General features: G+C 42.1%; 1 protein-coding gene across 10 annotated transcripts in view; it reads right to left on the bottom strand.

The window, feature by feature from the left end:
* The window catches only part of celf6 (CUGBP Elav-like family member 6), a 137,690-nt gene that overhangs the window by 37,366 nt on the left and 82,425 nt on the right, over nt 1-17,899 (bottom strand). For all 10 annotated transcript variants that reach the window (XR_008601355.1, XR_008601356.1, XR_008601353.1 and 7 more), the window contains exon 3: nt 8,819-8,867. Coding sequence is in view for 1 of the 10 variants with exons in the window: in XM_023268849.3 (XP_023124617.1) it covers nt 8,819-8,867 (49 nt within the window). In the remaining 9 variants the exon portion in view is untranslated. The remainder of the gene's footprint in view (nt 1-8,818; nt 8,868-17,899) is intronic.

Genomic DNA, 17,899 nt, shown 5'->3' with positions numbered 1-17,899 from the left:
TATTTTTCTCTCTCTCTGTTTTTTTTTCCCATGGTTCTATCACTTATTGCCCGCTGGCAGTATAGTCAGGGAAGCTTGGTAGTAGTAAGTGTTCAGAAAGCATGGACAGCTGCATCCAACGATAAAAGATGCATGCTAGTCCGCTGGGTGCATTTCAAATGCAGAGTAATGTTCCAGGCAGCACAACAAAGAAGTTGTGCTTCTTATGGACTCATTAGAAAAAGCCTGATGCTGGTACGCTGCTGCCTGGGAGGCCCGCCACCAGACACGCTGACGCATGTAGGCGTACAGACTGGGTGCACAAAATGTGGGAAGCTGCTGCTTAATATTGAGTTTGACTTTGTGTTTAATCATCTAGTGTATTTCCCTGTTGTGTGGAGACTACAGGAGTCTGCTGAGAATTAAAAGGTGCCATTTGATTTTAGAATGAGCTTTTTAGATAATGAATGTTAAATAGTTACAAATCATGGAGAAAAACAAAATCCTAGAATATCCACTTTTCGGATACATTTGAAGTTGTCAAAGACATTCTTTTGTTCTGTAGCAGGTTGTTTGACCACAACACTTTTACATCCGACTGAATTTCCCATTACCCAGTAACTCCAGGTAATAACTCACCTCCTTCAAACCTTATTTAGTTGCAGAAGTGTTATGCCACTCCATACCTTTTTTTGGAGATAAATGGATAAATTGTTATTATCTTTCTTGTGGAAGACATTTTGTTGAAAACAGCTCATGAACGGATAAATCATATCTTAGAGAAGCAATCACTGACAGTAAAAATAATGCTCAATCACTGGTAAAATTATAAACAAATTAGGTACTTATAAAGACATGAAAATGAAGGGTCCCAGAATCAGATGACATGGCTATAGATCTACAAACTGAATTTAGGGAGCAATAAATTGTTATTTTTAAATGGCAGCATACACCTCATTTATTTAATATAAGTTCTTGGTCAGACATATAAAAAGAACAAAAGCCACAGTATAACAATTTTGATAATACAACATGCTAGATCAAAGCTTTTATTTCTTGTCATGTGAGTATTATCTGTTTTATTTTTGACCTCAACATAAGTAGCAGAGGACTTGCCACGGGGTTTACATGTACACTGGGTTTAGATGAACCAGAGAAAAACAACACAAAGCACACCTGGAAGCACCAAGACTAAAAAATCAACAAACTTCTCATGTATTAGAAATGTGTGTCTCCCATTGTGCAAAAGCTTGTGTTTGAACACTCAAACGGTGCTGATGATTTTTTTAAAACTTAATATCATCTGTGTTTACATAATGAAATCAGTATGCATAGTTTAAAATAGCAATTGGAGAATCTACGCTGTTTTCAGTAAAGCAAGATCTCACAAAGCCATGGTACCTAGTCAGTTGAATTAATTGACATTCCTCACTTGTTTCAGTTTCATGGACTGATTCATATTAGAAAAAGTAGCTGTTGGCATGAATGCCATGTTTTTGAGACATCAGCAGTACAAGCAAATGCTTTAAATTACACGAATCATTTCATATCATTTAAAAAAAGCACCAATATTGCTAGATGAAGTACAATATTTAAAGGGAATATTGAATATTGTCACAGTAATGCACTTACTCAACCAATTTCCTGTTGCTGTCCTATCCTTTTGTTATCAGTTCAGGGTTTTTTTCTATGTTAAAAATGAAAACACCTCCTCCACTCAAAAATGTGCTTTGGTTGTTGTTACTGTTGACAGAAGTTTGACCTTCACTGTGCAGAATGTGTTTTCAGCCGTTGTATCTGTTTTGTTCGGCTGAAAATGGAGGCTTTCTCTGTGCTAACCTATCTAATTTAAGTTTTTAGTATGAACCAGTAAGCAGTATTTGTGACACAAAACCTGTTTAGAAACTAGTCCTGGTTCAGTAGGCAGGTTAAGGTGTCTTTCCACTGCAGAAACTTGGGACAGGTGTGCGTTTGCACAAGCATTTACAGAAATGACACTCTAATCAACCCTGTTTACTTTCCTCTTTTCATTGTGGTATAGAATACAAAAGCTTCGACTGCATCTCCCAGTGTGCCAAAAATCGACCAATAGTTACTGGATGTAATTCTGCTTCTATGAGCATACTGGAAAAAAGGCAATGGAGGGTTTATGTCAGCCTATTTAGCCTATTTTACATGTTAAACAGGAGAAGACTGCTACTCAACAAGGAAATTGAGAGGGCAGAGGAAATGTTTCCTTTTGCCCTTTCTGAATTTAACCAATCAGCGCTGTCTTCTTCAACTTTACCCAATCAGTGTGAAGCCCTGCACAGATGTCTCTTTAGGGTTGCTAAATAGATAAAAACTTTATCTACCACGAAAGTGACCCCGAATAAGGTTCCACAGTAGCAGTCCTTGCAGTCGAAAAATGCAACCAAAAAAAAAGTTCAGCCCACCCTAAATAGTCCCATATATTTGTGCAGTGGAAAAGAGCTTTGTAGATGCACTGAGAATTAACTTTTAGTGATATAGGAGGCATCTTGTATGCATTAGATTAACATATGAAATAATAATAATAATAATAATAATAATAAAAAAACTAATTGCATATTTATAGATGCTGAATATTTTTTAGTAAGGAAAGATGACATTTTGAGTATTTCTCTATGCCTGGAGGGGATCTTTAATAAATCAGGCTTTGTGTACAGTTAAAGTGCAATATGTGTTGAAGTTGAAGCATTGTAGTGAATAGAGAGTTAACTGTAAAACAACAAGCTTAATGTGTATATCTGTGGAACTGCATTTCTCAACTCCCCAAAGCTTTCCTTTTGCCTTTACACAACTCCTTCAACTACTTAATAAGCCCCATTCTCCTTCTAACTCATGTTTAGTTCCTACCCAACTAACAGAAGTAATTAGACCCTATCCCAGTGAAAATAATGTGCAACCACACACTAAACGTTTCTGCTTCTGGTCCCTATCTGATGTATGCAAGTGGATTATCCAGTATAGTGAGGTGGTAAATGGAATAATCAGAGGAGAACAAACATTCAAATTGTCAGCGTATCAGGCATGATGAGAAGATGCTGGCTTTGTGTTTGTAAATGCATTACTCATAGCACTAGTGCTGTCACATCCATTTATCCAACAGAGTGGGAGGGAAGCTTTAAACCTTCTGCTACATATGATCAAAAACTGGCACAGAACTATCAAGGAAACTTGTAGGAAAATGCCCACTATAGCCACCTCTTTTTTTTCTGCTTTAGAAACATATTTTTGATGGTGATGTCTAATCATGGAGCTCATTAGAAATAATTTAAATTAGTGCCTTAAAACCTTTTAATAATTAATACGAATTAATTGCCTGGAATGGTCACTGTTGGAAATCCTGCCATTCCTTTGTGTCCGTGTGTCCCCATGTCTCTGCATGTCTCATTGTATATCTCAACACACACATATCAGCCACGACCAGGCTACTTCTTGACTTTTTAGAGTTTCGCACAATCGTGTCCAGAGGCACAGAGGGATCTTTTGGCTTCATTTGCATGTAAAGTGGTGCGCACTCCTCTGTGGGCGTGAGGTGCCTCCGGACAGCTCCTCCCCCGTGGTCTGCCAGACTGACCCAGCCAGCAGCCCTCACTCTTCCCTACCTGCTGGGGTGGGGCATGACAGCACAGTGTGCAACATCTTAAGGTCCTGTCAATCTCTCCACTGGCCGACTGAGGTCAGTCTTCTGAAGAGCAGCAGGTTGGCAAGGACAAACACGACCCATTCACAAAGACTCCCCTCAGCCAGACAGACAAAAGGCATGGACAAGATATTAAAAAGGCTCACACAGGGCCGCTGAGTATCAAATATAGGGATGGCAATGCTCCTGGCACTGTATAAGTATCCAATAAAGCAAAAGTATTGAGAGCTAATAAACAAGTAGGGTAAGAAGACTGTGTAGACAAATGCACTGTGAATGGCAGATTGTGAAAAAGTCGATGTTGATGGAGGTTGCTGGGCATTTCAGGAGAGTGTTGAAACCATCTTATCAGAGTTAATAAAAGGAGAGGGTGTTGCTGGCTGACCCATCATCTTTCTTCTCATCAGTGTGGTCTCCAGTCTCACAGCAATGGCTAGAGGAGTGGGACCTGGCTCCAAGATTGTGTTTAGATAATGGCCATCTCCAATCATAGATAATCTGGGCCCATCTTTTCTTCACAGACACAGCGGCAGACAAGGTCAGGGGGAAAAAGATTCCTGGCGAGGCGAGGCGGAGATAGGGATGGGGCGGCTCTGAGATGATTTACTGCTGAGATTCACTCAGCTGCCTCCATCACCCTCCGTTAACTTTCTCATCCTGTCGTCTCTTCCCCTCTCGCTCTTTTTGTCTTCCATCTCTCACTCTCTCGCATTCCTCCATGGGCCTTGTACTGAATCCCCACTTCTCTCACTATCACTTGCTTCATCTCCCCCTTTGCACTACAGTACCAATGAGAGAGAGAGGGAGAAAAAGAAACTATGGAGGCAATATGGGAGGACCAAGAGATGTCTACTGTTCCTCATTTCTGTCTGTTTTGGACAGAAGCAAATTGCTTGGGTTTCAAGTGGAAATATAGTGGTGGCTGCTTTTCCAGCAACCTCCAATGAGCAAAAGATGAATGTCTTGTTTGTGTCTCAATATTTCTGATTCCAAATCATGGAATAATAGGGCAGAATTGTGCAGAAAACCTAGTGTTAGGTACACTGCTTAGATATAGAATTAGTGGACTAGAGGTCATTTGACTCAGGGGACAGAAATAGATTTAAAGGCTATGAAGCATCCCTCCCAGGCTTCATTCTTCCTGAAAATCCAAGGAATAAAAATAACGTAAGATGTGAGTCATTGTAATAGACAGCCAGGGAATCGGGTCTGTGATCCGCAATGGCAGCCGAGTGGCAGGATTGTGTGGCGCCAGGCACCCCCTAGTCATTTTCTGAGCACTGCTTTTGCTTCTCCTCCTGACACTTCCATATCCCTGGAGAGTTGACGTCTCTCAGGGACACAGTTAACAAAAGAGGGGCTACTGGAGTCTCCAAATGGAGTAATGGGCCCTAATGCCTGCACAGGCACGTAATCGAGACCCCTGCACAAGTTCCCATGACAGATAATTGCTGGTGTCTTGGTAGTGATAAATGTGACTCCATTCTAGAGGTGCAAATGTCCTGGTTCAGCCCTGAATTTGACAAGTCTGGAGGCCCCACTGGGATTGGTGCACCTGACTGGCCCTCAGCCTCCTATATATGAATCTCTGGCTACTTTCTCTCCTTTAGTCAGCCCAAGCTGGGATGTCTATTTTCCTTTAACCACAAGCCTTCATAGTAAATCTCATTTCATTGTCAGCCACGACTGTGGTTTACTTCCCTGGCCTGTCTGCTGACTTCCTGTTGCCATTAACGCTCAATATCTCTGTTGGGGCCTGTCTGCTTGGTCTTATTTCATTCTGTGCTGTGTCCTATCCTGTCCTCCTATATAGAAAGTTCATCTGACAGACTAGCGAGGGCTGTGCCAGCGTAAGAGCCCTCTGTATTTCATTCACACTGCCTGTTTGTCTCCCTTCTCTTTCTGCCGAAAAAAGGGTAGTAATTGATATTGGGACCCATCCATCCTCCCCTCTTAAGCCCAGAGATCCAATTTATCTTGGTGAGAATGCCGATTGGCTCTCTCCCAGGCCTTGTCGGTCAGACTTTGCCTGTTTTTAGATGGCCGTTAATTAAAGTGCCGCCATGACAAAAATAAGATCTACATGGGGGTGTGTGTGGCAATAGAAATGGGCCATCTGATTCACACTTGACCACATAAATCAGCGAAGTGGCTCAGTCTAATCTGACCTAGGCAGTCTAAATCACCACTCTGAAGTGAAAGCACAGGGCTGACACAGACTGGTCCAATTAGATCCAATTCAGCCCATGTAAATCTTTAACTGGCTTAATCTGCATTAACCTCAGTGATGTTAGTCACAAATGGCTTCAGAATGATCTAGTCAATCACCATCTCAGTCAGAATGGAGGTGGAGGGTGGAAGGTGTGCTAGAGAATCAGCACAATGTCAAAGCAGATTTGCATATTTTAATTTAACAATTCGTGCCTAAACAGATTTTTTAAAAAAGAATGCAGATACAGTGTGTCCATTGAGTTCAACTGGAGGTTTAGCATCACAGTAGGAATCAAACTAATATTGGCTCAGTTCACTTTTAGATAGTTTGTGTCTGTGTAATTGTGTGACCATACTATTAATGAGACAGATACATTGATAAGAAGATGGGCAGGCACATAGGCAGGAAGACAGGTAGATAGACAGGAAGGTACAAAGGGTAATCAAAAGTTCCGATACTTTCTATGGTGCATTTACACAATGTGCATTATGGTCACGTGAAAGCAGCAAATGTCATTAGTCAGCATCCTGTGTAATGGTTTGCTATCAACAGCTGGACCTGTTACACGTTTTTGTGACCACTGATCAGTCTCTCCAGGATTTCGCGGGCGTTTTTCGAGATTGTTGCGGCCGAAAATGGCTGAATTCGCGGCAGCTTTTCTAAAAAATTGCGATGTAAGTTGCGATGTTTTAAGCTTATTTGTTGCAATGAAATTACGTGAGACAGTGACAGCCGCTAAAAAGTTGCATTTTTTTCAGCTTTTAGAACATGTTTCAACATTGTAATTTACAATGTTTTTTCCAAAATTAATTCTTTAACGCTCCAAACCATCTACACAAAAGCTGGCATACCATGGTGGGAAATTAGCAGCAGCCAGATTTAACATGACGTGGTTGGTAGATTTAAGGCACTAAATGAGAATTTACTATTGAATGAATCACATTTGGACACATCTGTCAGTGGCTTCAAAAGTTAATTTCGCTTCCTGGCACACACACATTCACACACACACACGCTCATGACTCGTCACGTCAATTAACAAGAAAAGCATTCAAAGAGCGCAGTACTGCACTAAGACTGTTCATTACCTGACCTTGCACTGAACACAGGCGTGTGTTATGCATGTGTACATACCGAATCACGTGATGTAAATATGTAGTAGGCAGTGGGAATTGATGGGACTCAGAAACATCCCCACAATTTAGTCAATTGTTCCTTGTATCAAAATCGAATGAATTGGTCCTTGTGTCATTTCTGTCCTTACCTGAAAATTTCATTCAAATCCCTTAGTCTGTTTTTGGGTAATGTTGCTAACAGAAGAATGATTCACATACACCGAGTTTAATTCCGCTTTGGTGAAGAACATCAGGGAATTAATTGTTTTGCACAGTCTTCAGCAGTAATTTTTGTTGGTAAATGAGAGACATTCGAATGGGACATATCTGAATCTTCAAACCAAAAACAAGTGAATTCCGTGACGTACATGCATTATATTTGTGCTGGGGACTGCTATGATTGGTGGAACTCATGGGAGGCTGGCCAAAATAGCGGAAAAGTTGCGGTGATTGGACAACGTTGCAAGGTCGCGCAGAATTCGCGGAGACTGGTTGAATTTGCGCGATTGCAACATCGTGAATTCCTGGAGGGACTGATTGATGGGTGTGCATTAGCCAATTATCCATGGACTGCAATCTAGGGCACTAAAGAAAACATTGAATTCTGTGTCAGTCAACAGCCCAGGATGCGTCTACCTTCATGCCGAGGATCATCACTCATGATGAGAATTGAGTCTTTGGCTACCACCAAGAGAAGAAACAGCTATTTTTACAGTAAATGAGTTTCCAAAACCAGACAAGACACATTAGATAAGGAGCACATTAAGGAGCATGCTCATTGTTCTCTTAACGTCCAGGTCGTTATGCATCAACCCTCCAGTGTTGGACTGTGCCTAAGGCCAAGGCAGGATTCTACTGTGAGGTGTTTGAAAGAGAACATTCGACCTGAACTGTGGCATGATAGCACATAGAATGTGCTGCCTGCCAGACCACAGCGCAGTGATTCTGCATGAGTTTTTTAACCACAACAACACAATCATCACTTCCCACCTGCTCTACTCGCTGGATTTGGCTCCCTATGACTTCTTTCTCCTCCCCAAAATGCAAACTCCAGTTGAGAGGGCACTGTTTTGACACAATTTAGAGGATCTAGCGCTCATTGCTGATGGTGCTTGACATGTTTACATAAAAGAACTTCCAGGGAGCATTTTAAGCATTGTAGAAGCACTCGGAGCACCTGTACCGCTTCACGGGGAGACTGCAAAGACGATGACCAAATTTAAATGTGATATGCTTTTTGATTTTTATAGGCACAGTCTCAGAGCTTTTTGATCATCCTTTATACTATGGAGTTTTTCTTGGTCCGATCAATTAGTTGACCTGTTAATTTTAGACAAAACAGATTCGGAGCATACCACAAGAGTTCCAAACTTCTGATATCAACATACATAAAACTGATAGTGTCTCTCTCCAAGTAGTAAATGCGGTCGCTTTCTATAAATTTATGTGTTTATGCTTATCTGTGTTTGTGTATCTTTGAGTGTATTCTCATATGTACACAGACTTTAATATCACTCTGTGGAAATCGAGGGGTGTAGATCCTTCACTCTCCATTCTTCTCCCCTCTCTCTATTTTATTTATTTTTTCTCTCCATGTCTCTCTGTCTTGTCTTTGAACTGCTCCCAGTGACTGTGAACCTGAAACAGCCCCTCTGCTGGCACAGATGGGAAGTCAATAGAAGCAAGTGACCTATATTACGGGCTACTCTACTAACTCCCAGTGTGTCTCAAGTGAGAGCAGAATATTAAGGATTGCGTGAACGCTGTTCCAGTGTATTTGTGTGTTTGCGTGTGTGTGTTTTTTTAAAGGGGGTGTGCAACAGAGACCAGGAGAAGGTTAATTACCTCCTCGTCCTTCGCTGTCGGCTGGCTTCACCTGGATGGGCCGGTTCATCTGGAGAGAGAGAAGTAGAGGCAGAGAAAGAAAGAGAGGGAAGGAAGAGAAGGGAAATCCCAGGTTAGCTGGAAACAATAGGAGCGGCAGCTACAATATGTGAAGTGGGAAGAAAAAACATGAAATGTGGCAATGTTCCTGGTGTTAATGTCCTGAGTTTGTCCTGCTCTGTGAGCTAAACACAAAAATCAAACAGTGACGATGGCGTAAAAAGAGATAAATCTGTGCAGTACTCCATGCCAACGTGTTTAATTAATCCAGGGCACTGCCTCTAGAGATGCCTGAATTCCCCTCACAGTTCAGCAGAATTAGCACTTTTCAATGACGGAGCCACACTGGGGTGTCAGATGGCACTTGGAGATTAATGCCATTACATCAGCCACTCCCAGCCCCACCGGGAGAGGTCCTTTCTGGCTGGCCCTTGCTCTTCCTGTCCCCTCCTGGCTCCAGACTCCCAGTCACCAGCTATATCCTGCTCATCCCTGACCCTCAGCAATCCTTCTTACTCTCTCTTCATCCCTTCCTCCTCTCCCGCCTCTCCACCCAGAAGCCCTTTTGCAGATCACGACCAATATGCTACTGGTCTGGCCAGCCAACTCCACCCTGCCCAAGCCCCCTCCTTCTCCTGGATACTATTGAAAGCCACCGAGCAGCATAGATATGAAACAGCTTGTGAAAGGTTAGCACTAGGGAATGGATAAACAACCTTTGTAGAGCCATTTCATAGAGAGGTGAAAGGAAAATATTGCCAAGCTAAGTTTAAAAAAATAAAAAAAAAAACTTTTAAAAACTGCCTGCTGTGAATAAAAACTCCTCTGGTTTGTCATCCCTGGTGTTTTCATATGGAAACAGAAACACTCAATCTTGTGCTTCTCTAAAACAGGAATAAAATCCCCTCTTTGCTCTGTGAAAAGGGTGGGTGTTTAGAGCCACCCTCCAAGACCCTTGCTTATTGAGGCTACCTACGTGCGTCATATTTGGCATTGTGTTTTATATTTGGCATTGTGTTTTTCTGGCTTCAGCTGGCAGTGGTCCTATCTTTCTAACTAGGCCATGCGGACAGGTCCAACATGTGAGTGCCAGTGAATGGCACACAGCGCTGCCCACTCAGATCAGTCAGCTAGGGCAGCACAGTGGGTGTTGGGCCCTCAGGCAACGCAGCACTTGACAGCAGTTGACATGAGCTCGGACCATTGCTAAATATAGACCTCAGAATGGTGGACATGTATAGACAAGCGTATACATGGTGACACCCTGGGGACGTAATGTACTCTCCAAGCAATATGCTGTGACACTGGAACAAAGCTTAGCAAGATGACAGGCACATCACAAAGGCAAGTACATGAAACTGTACACAAACATACACATGGAAAGAACTCAAAGATAGGGCCAACAAAAGAAGTACTGCAAGTTTTCACTTACGAGAATTACATCTTGCTCACAAATTTTCACATTGTAATAATATAGGGTATGTAATATAGGATATAGAAAGGTCACATACTCATTTTCTTCAAATGCCATTGTTGGATAATTTTAGGCACATTAAAAGTAAAGCTGAGGTGACTAATTACTTCTTTCACACCTGAAACAAAGATAAGTTTCAAAACGGAAACTTTGACTTGGTTTAGATTAGCTGCAGCCATTTCTGTGTTGATGGCTGGCTCGCTAAGACTCTAGGGGGATGGAGTCAATATGTAATGCTCTAACTCTGTGCTTTTAGAATGTATCAAGAGCTTAAGGGGCCCTTACTATTACTTTTTTGGAAGGCCTTAAAGTCACTGTCTGGTCAGCCATTAAACCCTTTAAAACAAATGTATGTGTAACAAAATTACAAATTTACATGTGTTTTCTTTCATGCCTTTAAAAGGCTGTCATGTTACTCAACACCACTGCTTCCCAGAAGTCTGAATCCATGTTTTTTAGACTGCCATTGGCACACTGTAGTTTCAAGGCGGAAATGCTTAGCCTGGTGATGACTGCTTATTCTGCTCATGGTGTGTCTTCCAGCATATAAAAAACACACCATATGGACATGTTAAGAGGGTAGAAACAACCAGTTTTATTTTGCTATATACTGGCCAGATAATGGCGCTGAATGTGTTTACATGTGAGTAAAGTTCAGGACGGTCGAAACGTTGATGTATGTGAGTCTGCTGTAAAACAAATTAAGGTCAGATGTAAGTTAAGTTGTGCTGTGTGTACATCTGCAAGTGTGTGTGTGTGAGAGTGTGTCCAGACAGCATATCACAGGAGGTTTAGGGTAGACTCCGGTCCCAAGATCTCTGTCCAGTGATCAGTCAGCTTCCAGATCTTAAACGGCAGCGGCTGGTCAGGAGGTTTCATTAGTAGCCCCTGAGTCACTGCAGCAACAAGAGTCATTAAACAACCCAAAAGTACACTTGGGGTTGCTAGGCAACCGAGTGGAGGTGGCCAGCAGGCAGGCAAGGCAAGCTGGCTGTTGGTCTGCAGGCAGTTAGCCAACCAATTGGCACTCTTTTCTTTTTTCTTTTTTTTCTTTTTTATCTTGGTCCAAGGAGGTCATAGTGAGAGAGGAGGGAGAAAAGATTTCTCAACTCCCACCTTCCAGCCTGTCCCACTTTCATGTCCCTTTTTAGTGACTGTGACAATGAGTTTTCAGAGCGAGTCTGCTGCAACTTCTGCTCCAGCTTCCTGCCAAATTATGGAGTTCAGCTTGATGCCAAACTATGGGGTTGTGAGTCGTGCTCACATGCATATGGCTCGTGTTAAGATGTCTGCTTTGCTGAGCTACTTTATAGTGTCCTCTACATGCTTTTTCTTGAGCAGACTGAGGGAATGTTTCGAGCACACAAGCTTACTACACAGAAATTTTGAAGTTCACTTTACTTTTATCCTCCCGCTCTCTCTCTCGCTCTCTAGTTCTGTCTCTTCCTCTCTTTTTCTCACACACTGTGACACACACACAGAAGCACAAAAGTCTTGGGGCTCAATAACAGCAGGTGGCTTAGGTGACATTTTAATCCCTTATTACTGAGTGCAGGATTAGCCAACAGATCAAGGCAGAGTTAATTATATGAATTCATCAGAGGCTGGGCGAAGAGGCTGCCTGCTTTCCCCTTGGGCCAGGACCCACCCCCACCTCACCACCCACCTTTTGTGCACACACACACACAAACACGCATGCACACACACACACACACACACACACACACACACACACAGACACACACACACACGCCGAGAAGATGACAAGTGACATTCTGTATGTCTGAGAAGCTAGCTACTTCCTTATTAGCATTGCAGTGGCAGAAAGCTAAGATAACACATAGAGCGGAGCCTCCAGAGATGCTGTAAGACAAATGACATCTACTACCTTCCCGTTGGGCCCGGCGAAATGAACTGCATAGACATTGGAGAAGAAGACTACAGGCTTTTTCATCCTGCAGACGTGCGGCTGCCGAGGCTGAAAGGAGTTCAACCACCCCCCGTCTTGCTTTATCTTTGTCTCTCCCTGCCCCTTTGGCCTCCAAAACCAATATGCTTCCCACCACAGCCCCTTAATGGGTTGATCAATGCTGACAAATAGGCAGCTCATGCTGTCTTGCCTGGGAACTCACGGCCTTGTGCCTGTGTGCTGCTGCACTTAGAGGGGCCAGCTCTCTTTCTCCTCGTCTCTCCCCTTTTTTCTGTCTTTCTCTCACTCGCTTTTTTCACTCCACATTTCCCTTCCTTCATGCTCTATTTCCTTTATGTCTATACATTCATTTTTTTTCTTTGTTCTAATCTCCAGGGGTAAATCTATATTTTTCATTCAGTTGTGATGAATAAAAGTCAGCTGAAGTCACGGAGGGGTGGAGAACCAACAGTGTGGAAGAGAGGAACTTGCTTACATTTTCCAGTAAAGGACTGTGTGTAAGTTTCAGAGTGTGCGCTTGCGTGTATGTGTGCGTGTGCATCTTGGTCCATCTGTCTTTGTGTCTGATTGATAACGGTGCAGTGGAGAGAAAGACGGACGAGGACACCGCTGGCCTTTGACCGTGTTTGACCATGCTTTGTGAATACCACTGCTCACAAAAGCAAGCAAGGAGAAATGTTATCTTCCAGACACTCTAAATACAGAAAAATGCTCTCTTACCACCATGACAAAAGTGTGAGCACTTATACTCTTCCTCCACTGTTGAGTCCACTTGACTGCAACTCTTACAATGCACGAAGAGGGAACTTTTAGTGAACAAAGTCAAACTGGACAGAACTCGCTTGTGATAAAGTCCTGATAAGTAAACTGACATTTTTTGTTTGGTTTTTTTTTTGTTTTGTTTCTACTCTACTTAACAACTGCAAAAGTCTGCATGTGATTAACCAGCTTTGGGACGTGTTAATTATCAAGTTAAAATAAATGATGTAATATTTTGTGCAGTAAACAGAAGTAACTACCTGAGCCACACAGACAATCCCATTGTCTTCTAGTGTAGATATTTGCTGTGCGTAGTGGCTTAAACCTACAAAAACTCCTTTAACTACAGCTGGCGCAATAAAAAAAGTCACTCAGACAGCGAGCTAAATCCATAAAATCCATAAAATGAGAGATAATTCCAAACAGTGGTTTAACAAGGCTGCAACAAAAATGAGTTCTTCCATATTGAACCCCATTTTGACTACACATTTACAACAATCAGTGAAAGCATTGCGTCATGTGCACATGATGCAAAATGAAAGCGTATCAGCGCACACCTGCTCTTTTCGTTCTTCAGTGAGCATCCACGCTTGACAGTCATGTTGGGTGAATTGTGATATTAATAGGAGGGTGTGGTGATGAATCATTACCTTCTCATCCAGTCACATTACTCATCTCATAACTTTTAAACACTCTGCCAATCACAGTGGCACATGACAAATGTGGCTCACCAAATTAAAGGAGTCTCAGCCAAATAGAAAAATATTCTTTTCCAGGAGGTGCAGAGAGACAAAGACACTATTATATACAATATATCTTAATAAACAGGGTGCAGAAGGCAGATGATAAACCCCTCTTAGATTATTTTGTATTCATAGAAGTACTGGGCGTCTGATCCCCATTTTTTCATCTATAATTAAGTGTGATTTTATTGTTAAAAGACACCGATCCCTTTTATAACCATATGCACATTGTAACTCTGTAGTAAAACTTTGTAGAATAAAAGTAAATTTTTTTTTTTTAAAGTGTCACATTGCCATTCTGGTTGCCTTTAGTTTGTTTGATTTAGGAAATTAATAAAGTTAGACTCGCTTAGTTTTGGCTGCATCTAAATGCAACAACAAAGCTGCTACTGCCAAAAGTGTGATTGAGCATTACTCTGTTTAAGCCCTGCATAAACTGACAATTTCCCCCTAACTCATGTTTACACGACTTCCCCTGGAGAATAGTGGAAATGTCTTCTTGTCTAAAACAAATAACTTATTTCTTTTCACTGAAACAACTCCGCGCATGTTTCTGCTCCACCACATCATGTCGCTCATGATGTCAAACTGTACTGCAATATGGAATGCATTAAAACAATAGAAAACAGGACGACCTGTTGACTTTTGGAAATTGTAGGTGAAGGCACATGCAGATATTGTTCCACTGTAATCCGGTGACATTGGAGGGGGATTGGTGAAAACTGGTTGCCATGAAGGACCTAACAATACCAGCAAATTATTAACAGTGTGAATGTTTTTAGGCTGCACAGTGGCTTGGTGGCTAGCACTTTTGTTTTGCACCTAGAAAATCCCAGATTCACATCCGGCCCTCCAGGAACTATCTGCATGGAGTTGGCATGTTCTCCCTGTGCATGCGTGGGTTTTCTCCAGGTACTCTGGCTTCCTCCCACAGTCCAAAAACATGCTCAAGTTAATTGGTGACTCTAAATTGTCCGTAGGTGTGATTCTCTGTATGTGTAGCCCTTTGATAGACTGGTGACCTATCCAGGGTGTCCCCTGCCTTCACCCTAAGTCAGCTGGGATAGATTCCAGCCCCCCACCCACAAAACTTATGAGGATCAAGCGGTGTAGAGATCATGGATGGATATATGTTTTTCATTAATACCAAGATAACTAAATGCATTTATTCTAAAGCTATCATAGGATGTAGAACCCCTCTGTAATTAAATAAATACACATACAAAAATATACAAATAATTAGCAAAATAAATAAATGACATAAAATAATGGCACAGTGTAATTCATTTGTCCTCACTGTTATTTCATCTCAGCTTCTTTCAAGTCTGCAATATCTCTTGATAAGCCATCCATTGTTTGATGTCTCTCATTATCATTCTACATTTTCAACGTCAGTGGATTCATAGGAGTTGCTGAAGCCATTTACAGCCTTTTAAGCTCAATTAAAGATGCTTAATGCAGACCGGCTTTTCTTCCAAAACCAACAAAGAGCCATTGACACTGTTTGAGACAGAGACTCTTCATTCTAAGAGGAGATATAAAGACACCAAGACCCTGACCTTTGGCTGCTATAAAGCAGCTATAAAGGCCTTGACTCCTGCTTTTATAGTCAGTGCCTGTGAGATTTAGGGAATTTAGAGTATTCTGTTTCATTGATGGGAATTGACATTGTTGTCAATACTCATCTACTCACTCAAGTGTCATGGTAAGCTTGTTGATTCAAGTGTTTTGTTTGTTTGAGGTAAAGATTTTTTTTCTTCTCTATAGCCCAAGTGAAAGGAAAATCGAAATTCAAACAAAAAACAGATGCCTAACTCAAATGACCCTTAGCCTTGATTCAATTCAGGATCCGTTCAGGTGATGATATAAATATTCATTTGCTGAAAAAAAAAAAAAACGGAATTTTATAATGCAGTTATCTCAACTGTGGGCCTGTATTGCTGGCAAACAAGCCCCCAGATCCTGCACAGCCTGTACTGTACCAGCCCAAATTACTGCTTCCATCACCCATCGCTCACACGTCAAGACATCCTGCCCCTCATTTCTGTGTGGAAGGGAAACAGGGCCAGCCCAGCGGGAATGAGTCTTTCTCTCAAATTGGTGTGCGAGTTCACAGCGGCCTCCCTGCGAGGCCAGCGAGCCAGGAGAGGTTGGATCTGCCGTGCGTGTTGGAGGAGATGGGTTAGAGCTGGAGTGATCACACACGGCCTGTCTCCCTCGAAAGCACATGAAGGAGGGCTGTGTCTGCCTCGCTGTGAAGAAGAGGGAGAAGGGGCGCTGACAGCTCAGCAGAGGGTTGCTGGCGGTGAAATGCGGCCTATTTTTAGCTCTGAGCCCGAGCGCCTATTTAAAGACTAGGTACTGAGGGTCGGATTGGGAGGGGAAGAGGGGCAGCAACAGCAAAAAAAAAAAATAAAAATTGTTCATATCCAGCGAGCACAGTAATCCCTAGTGTGATGCTGCAGTGTCACAGGGGAACATCTCTGTGTTTGTGTTTTGTCTCTGTAATCTTTGTCCCGTTCTCCATAATTACCTGGCAATTGATTCCCCCCTGGAGCAGGGTTTTTGCTTTTAATTTATCTCTATGAATCCGGTATTGGCTTTTTAGTCCTCTGAGAGGCTCAGCTGAAAATTTGAACCAATCTATACCACCCTGCCCTGCTTGGCCTGGTCCAGCCCAATCTAGTCTTTGGGACTGTAGCCCAGCCTGCATTCATAATAGCCCTATTCCCCCTTCCTATTTTTATTTTTGCCCCACTGGTACCAAACTGGCCTCATCTGGAGGTGGGACAGAGGTAGACGGAGACAGAAAGTGGATGAGGAATCAAGCCATCATGTTATCCTCTGCTCCGTAAAGCCTCTGTTCTTCCTCTGACTGGAGATGGATGGCTGTGTAGATCACTGCAACCAATGGCCAGCGCACTATGTTACATTTATTGCCCCCTTTTTGTCCTCCCTATCTTCCTCCCTCCTCTTCCCGTGGATATAGGGAGGTGGTAGAAAGAAGGACAGGGGGGAGTGGGCATAGAGGTGCATCGGGGGGAGGGCTTGGGGGGAGGAGGGGGTGACGATTCGACACACTGAGACAAGACTAACAAATTAGTCAAAGTGACAGGGAGTTTTATGAGGTCTGCTCTTGTGAGGCGGCTGCTGCTCTCTCCCCTCTCTCCCCCACTCTCTCTGTTTCTGTGGGCCGCAGGGACACCATGCCAGGGCCATGTGCATGTGTGTGTGTGTGTGGTACATATTTGTGCATTTGAAAAGAAGAAGAGCGATGAAGAATGTGGTGGAATAAAAAAGGAGAAGGGACCAGGAGAATGTGGAAAGGGGGAAAAAATGTACACACTGTAAAAACTGCACCTAATTTCCCATGGCATAAATAAGAAGTAGTTAGTCGTTAGAAACTTACATTTCCATCATTTAAAGTCTGAAATTGTGCCAACAAAAATGGTCTGGTTTCAGCAAAAGTGAGTAGGTTCTAATAGCTTTCAGTATTAATTTTTTGCTCATTAAGAGAGCTTTCTCTACAGAGAGAAAGTTCTGTTACTTTATCCTTTACAATGTGAAATCCTAGCTCTATTATTATTGTCAGTATAGTTAGATACTTCTCTCTGTTTGTTTTTATTAACTAATCAAATTGGGTTATTTTAAAACAGTCTTACTTTATCTGTTTGTAATTCCTAGCAATTACCCAGACTTTTTTTTCACAGTATCAAGGTTACATGAAGGAAGATGTGTGTTTTTATACATGATAAATATGTCTCTCAGAGAAGTCAGATTTGATGAAAATGAAAATGATGCAGATTATTTGAGTCACAGGGAGGAACAGGATCCACAATTTAGTTTGTGACTGTTGAAACAAATGCCATGAGAACTTAATAAAATGAAAAAAAATTACAAATGATAAGGAATTTCATTTGGAAAGCTAAAATTTCAAGTGGATACAACACACATGTAAAGTATGAGCTGCTTAAATCATCTAACTCAAAATTTTACTGAGATATTTTGAGCTTTCTTTGTCTTTTTAAACCAAAATTGTACTAGAGGCTTAGAGATGAAACTAAAAGTCAGAAGTTCAAATGTGTTTGCCTTCTGCTTTTTATTTTGCATATCATAATGTAACAGCTTCTCTAAGA

The sequence above is a fragment of the Amphiprion ocellaris genome, chromosome 1, assembly GCF_022539595.1.
Source record: "Amphiprion ocellaris isolate individual 3 ecotype Okinawa chromosome 1, ASM2253959v1, whole genome shotgun sequence".
NCBI lineage: Eukaryota > Metazoa > Chordata > Actinopteri > Pomacentridae > Amphiprion > Amphiprion ocellaris.
This window is presented reverse-complemented; position numbering and strand designations above follow the sequence as displayed.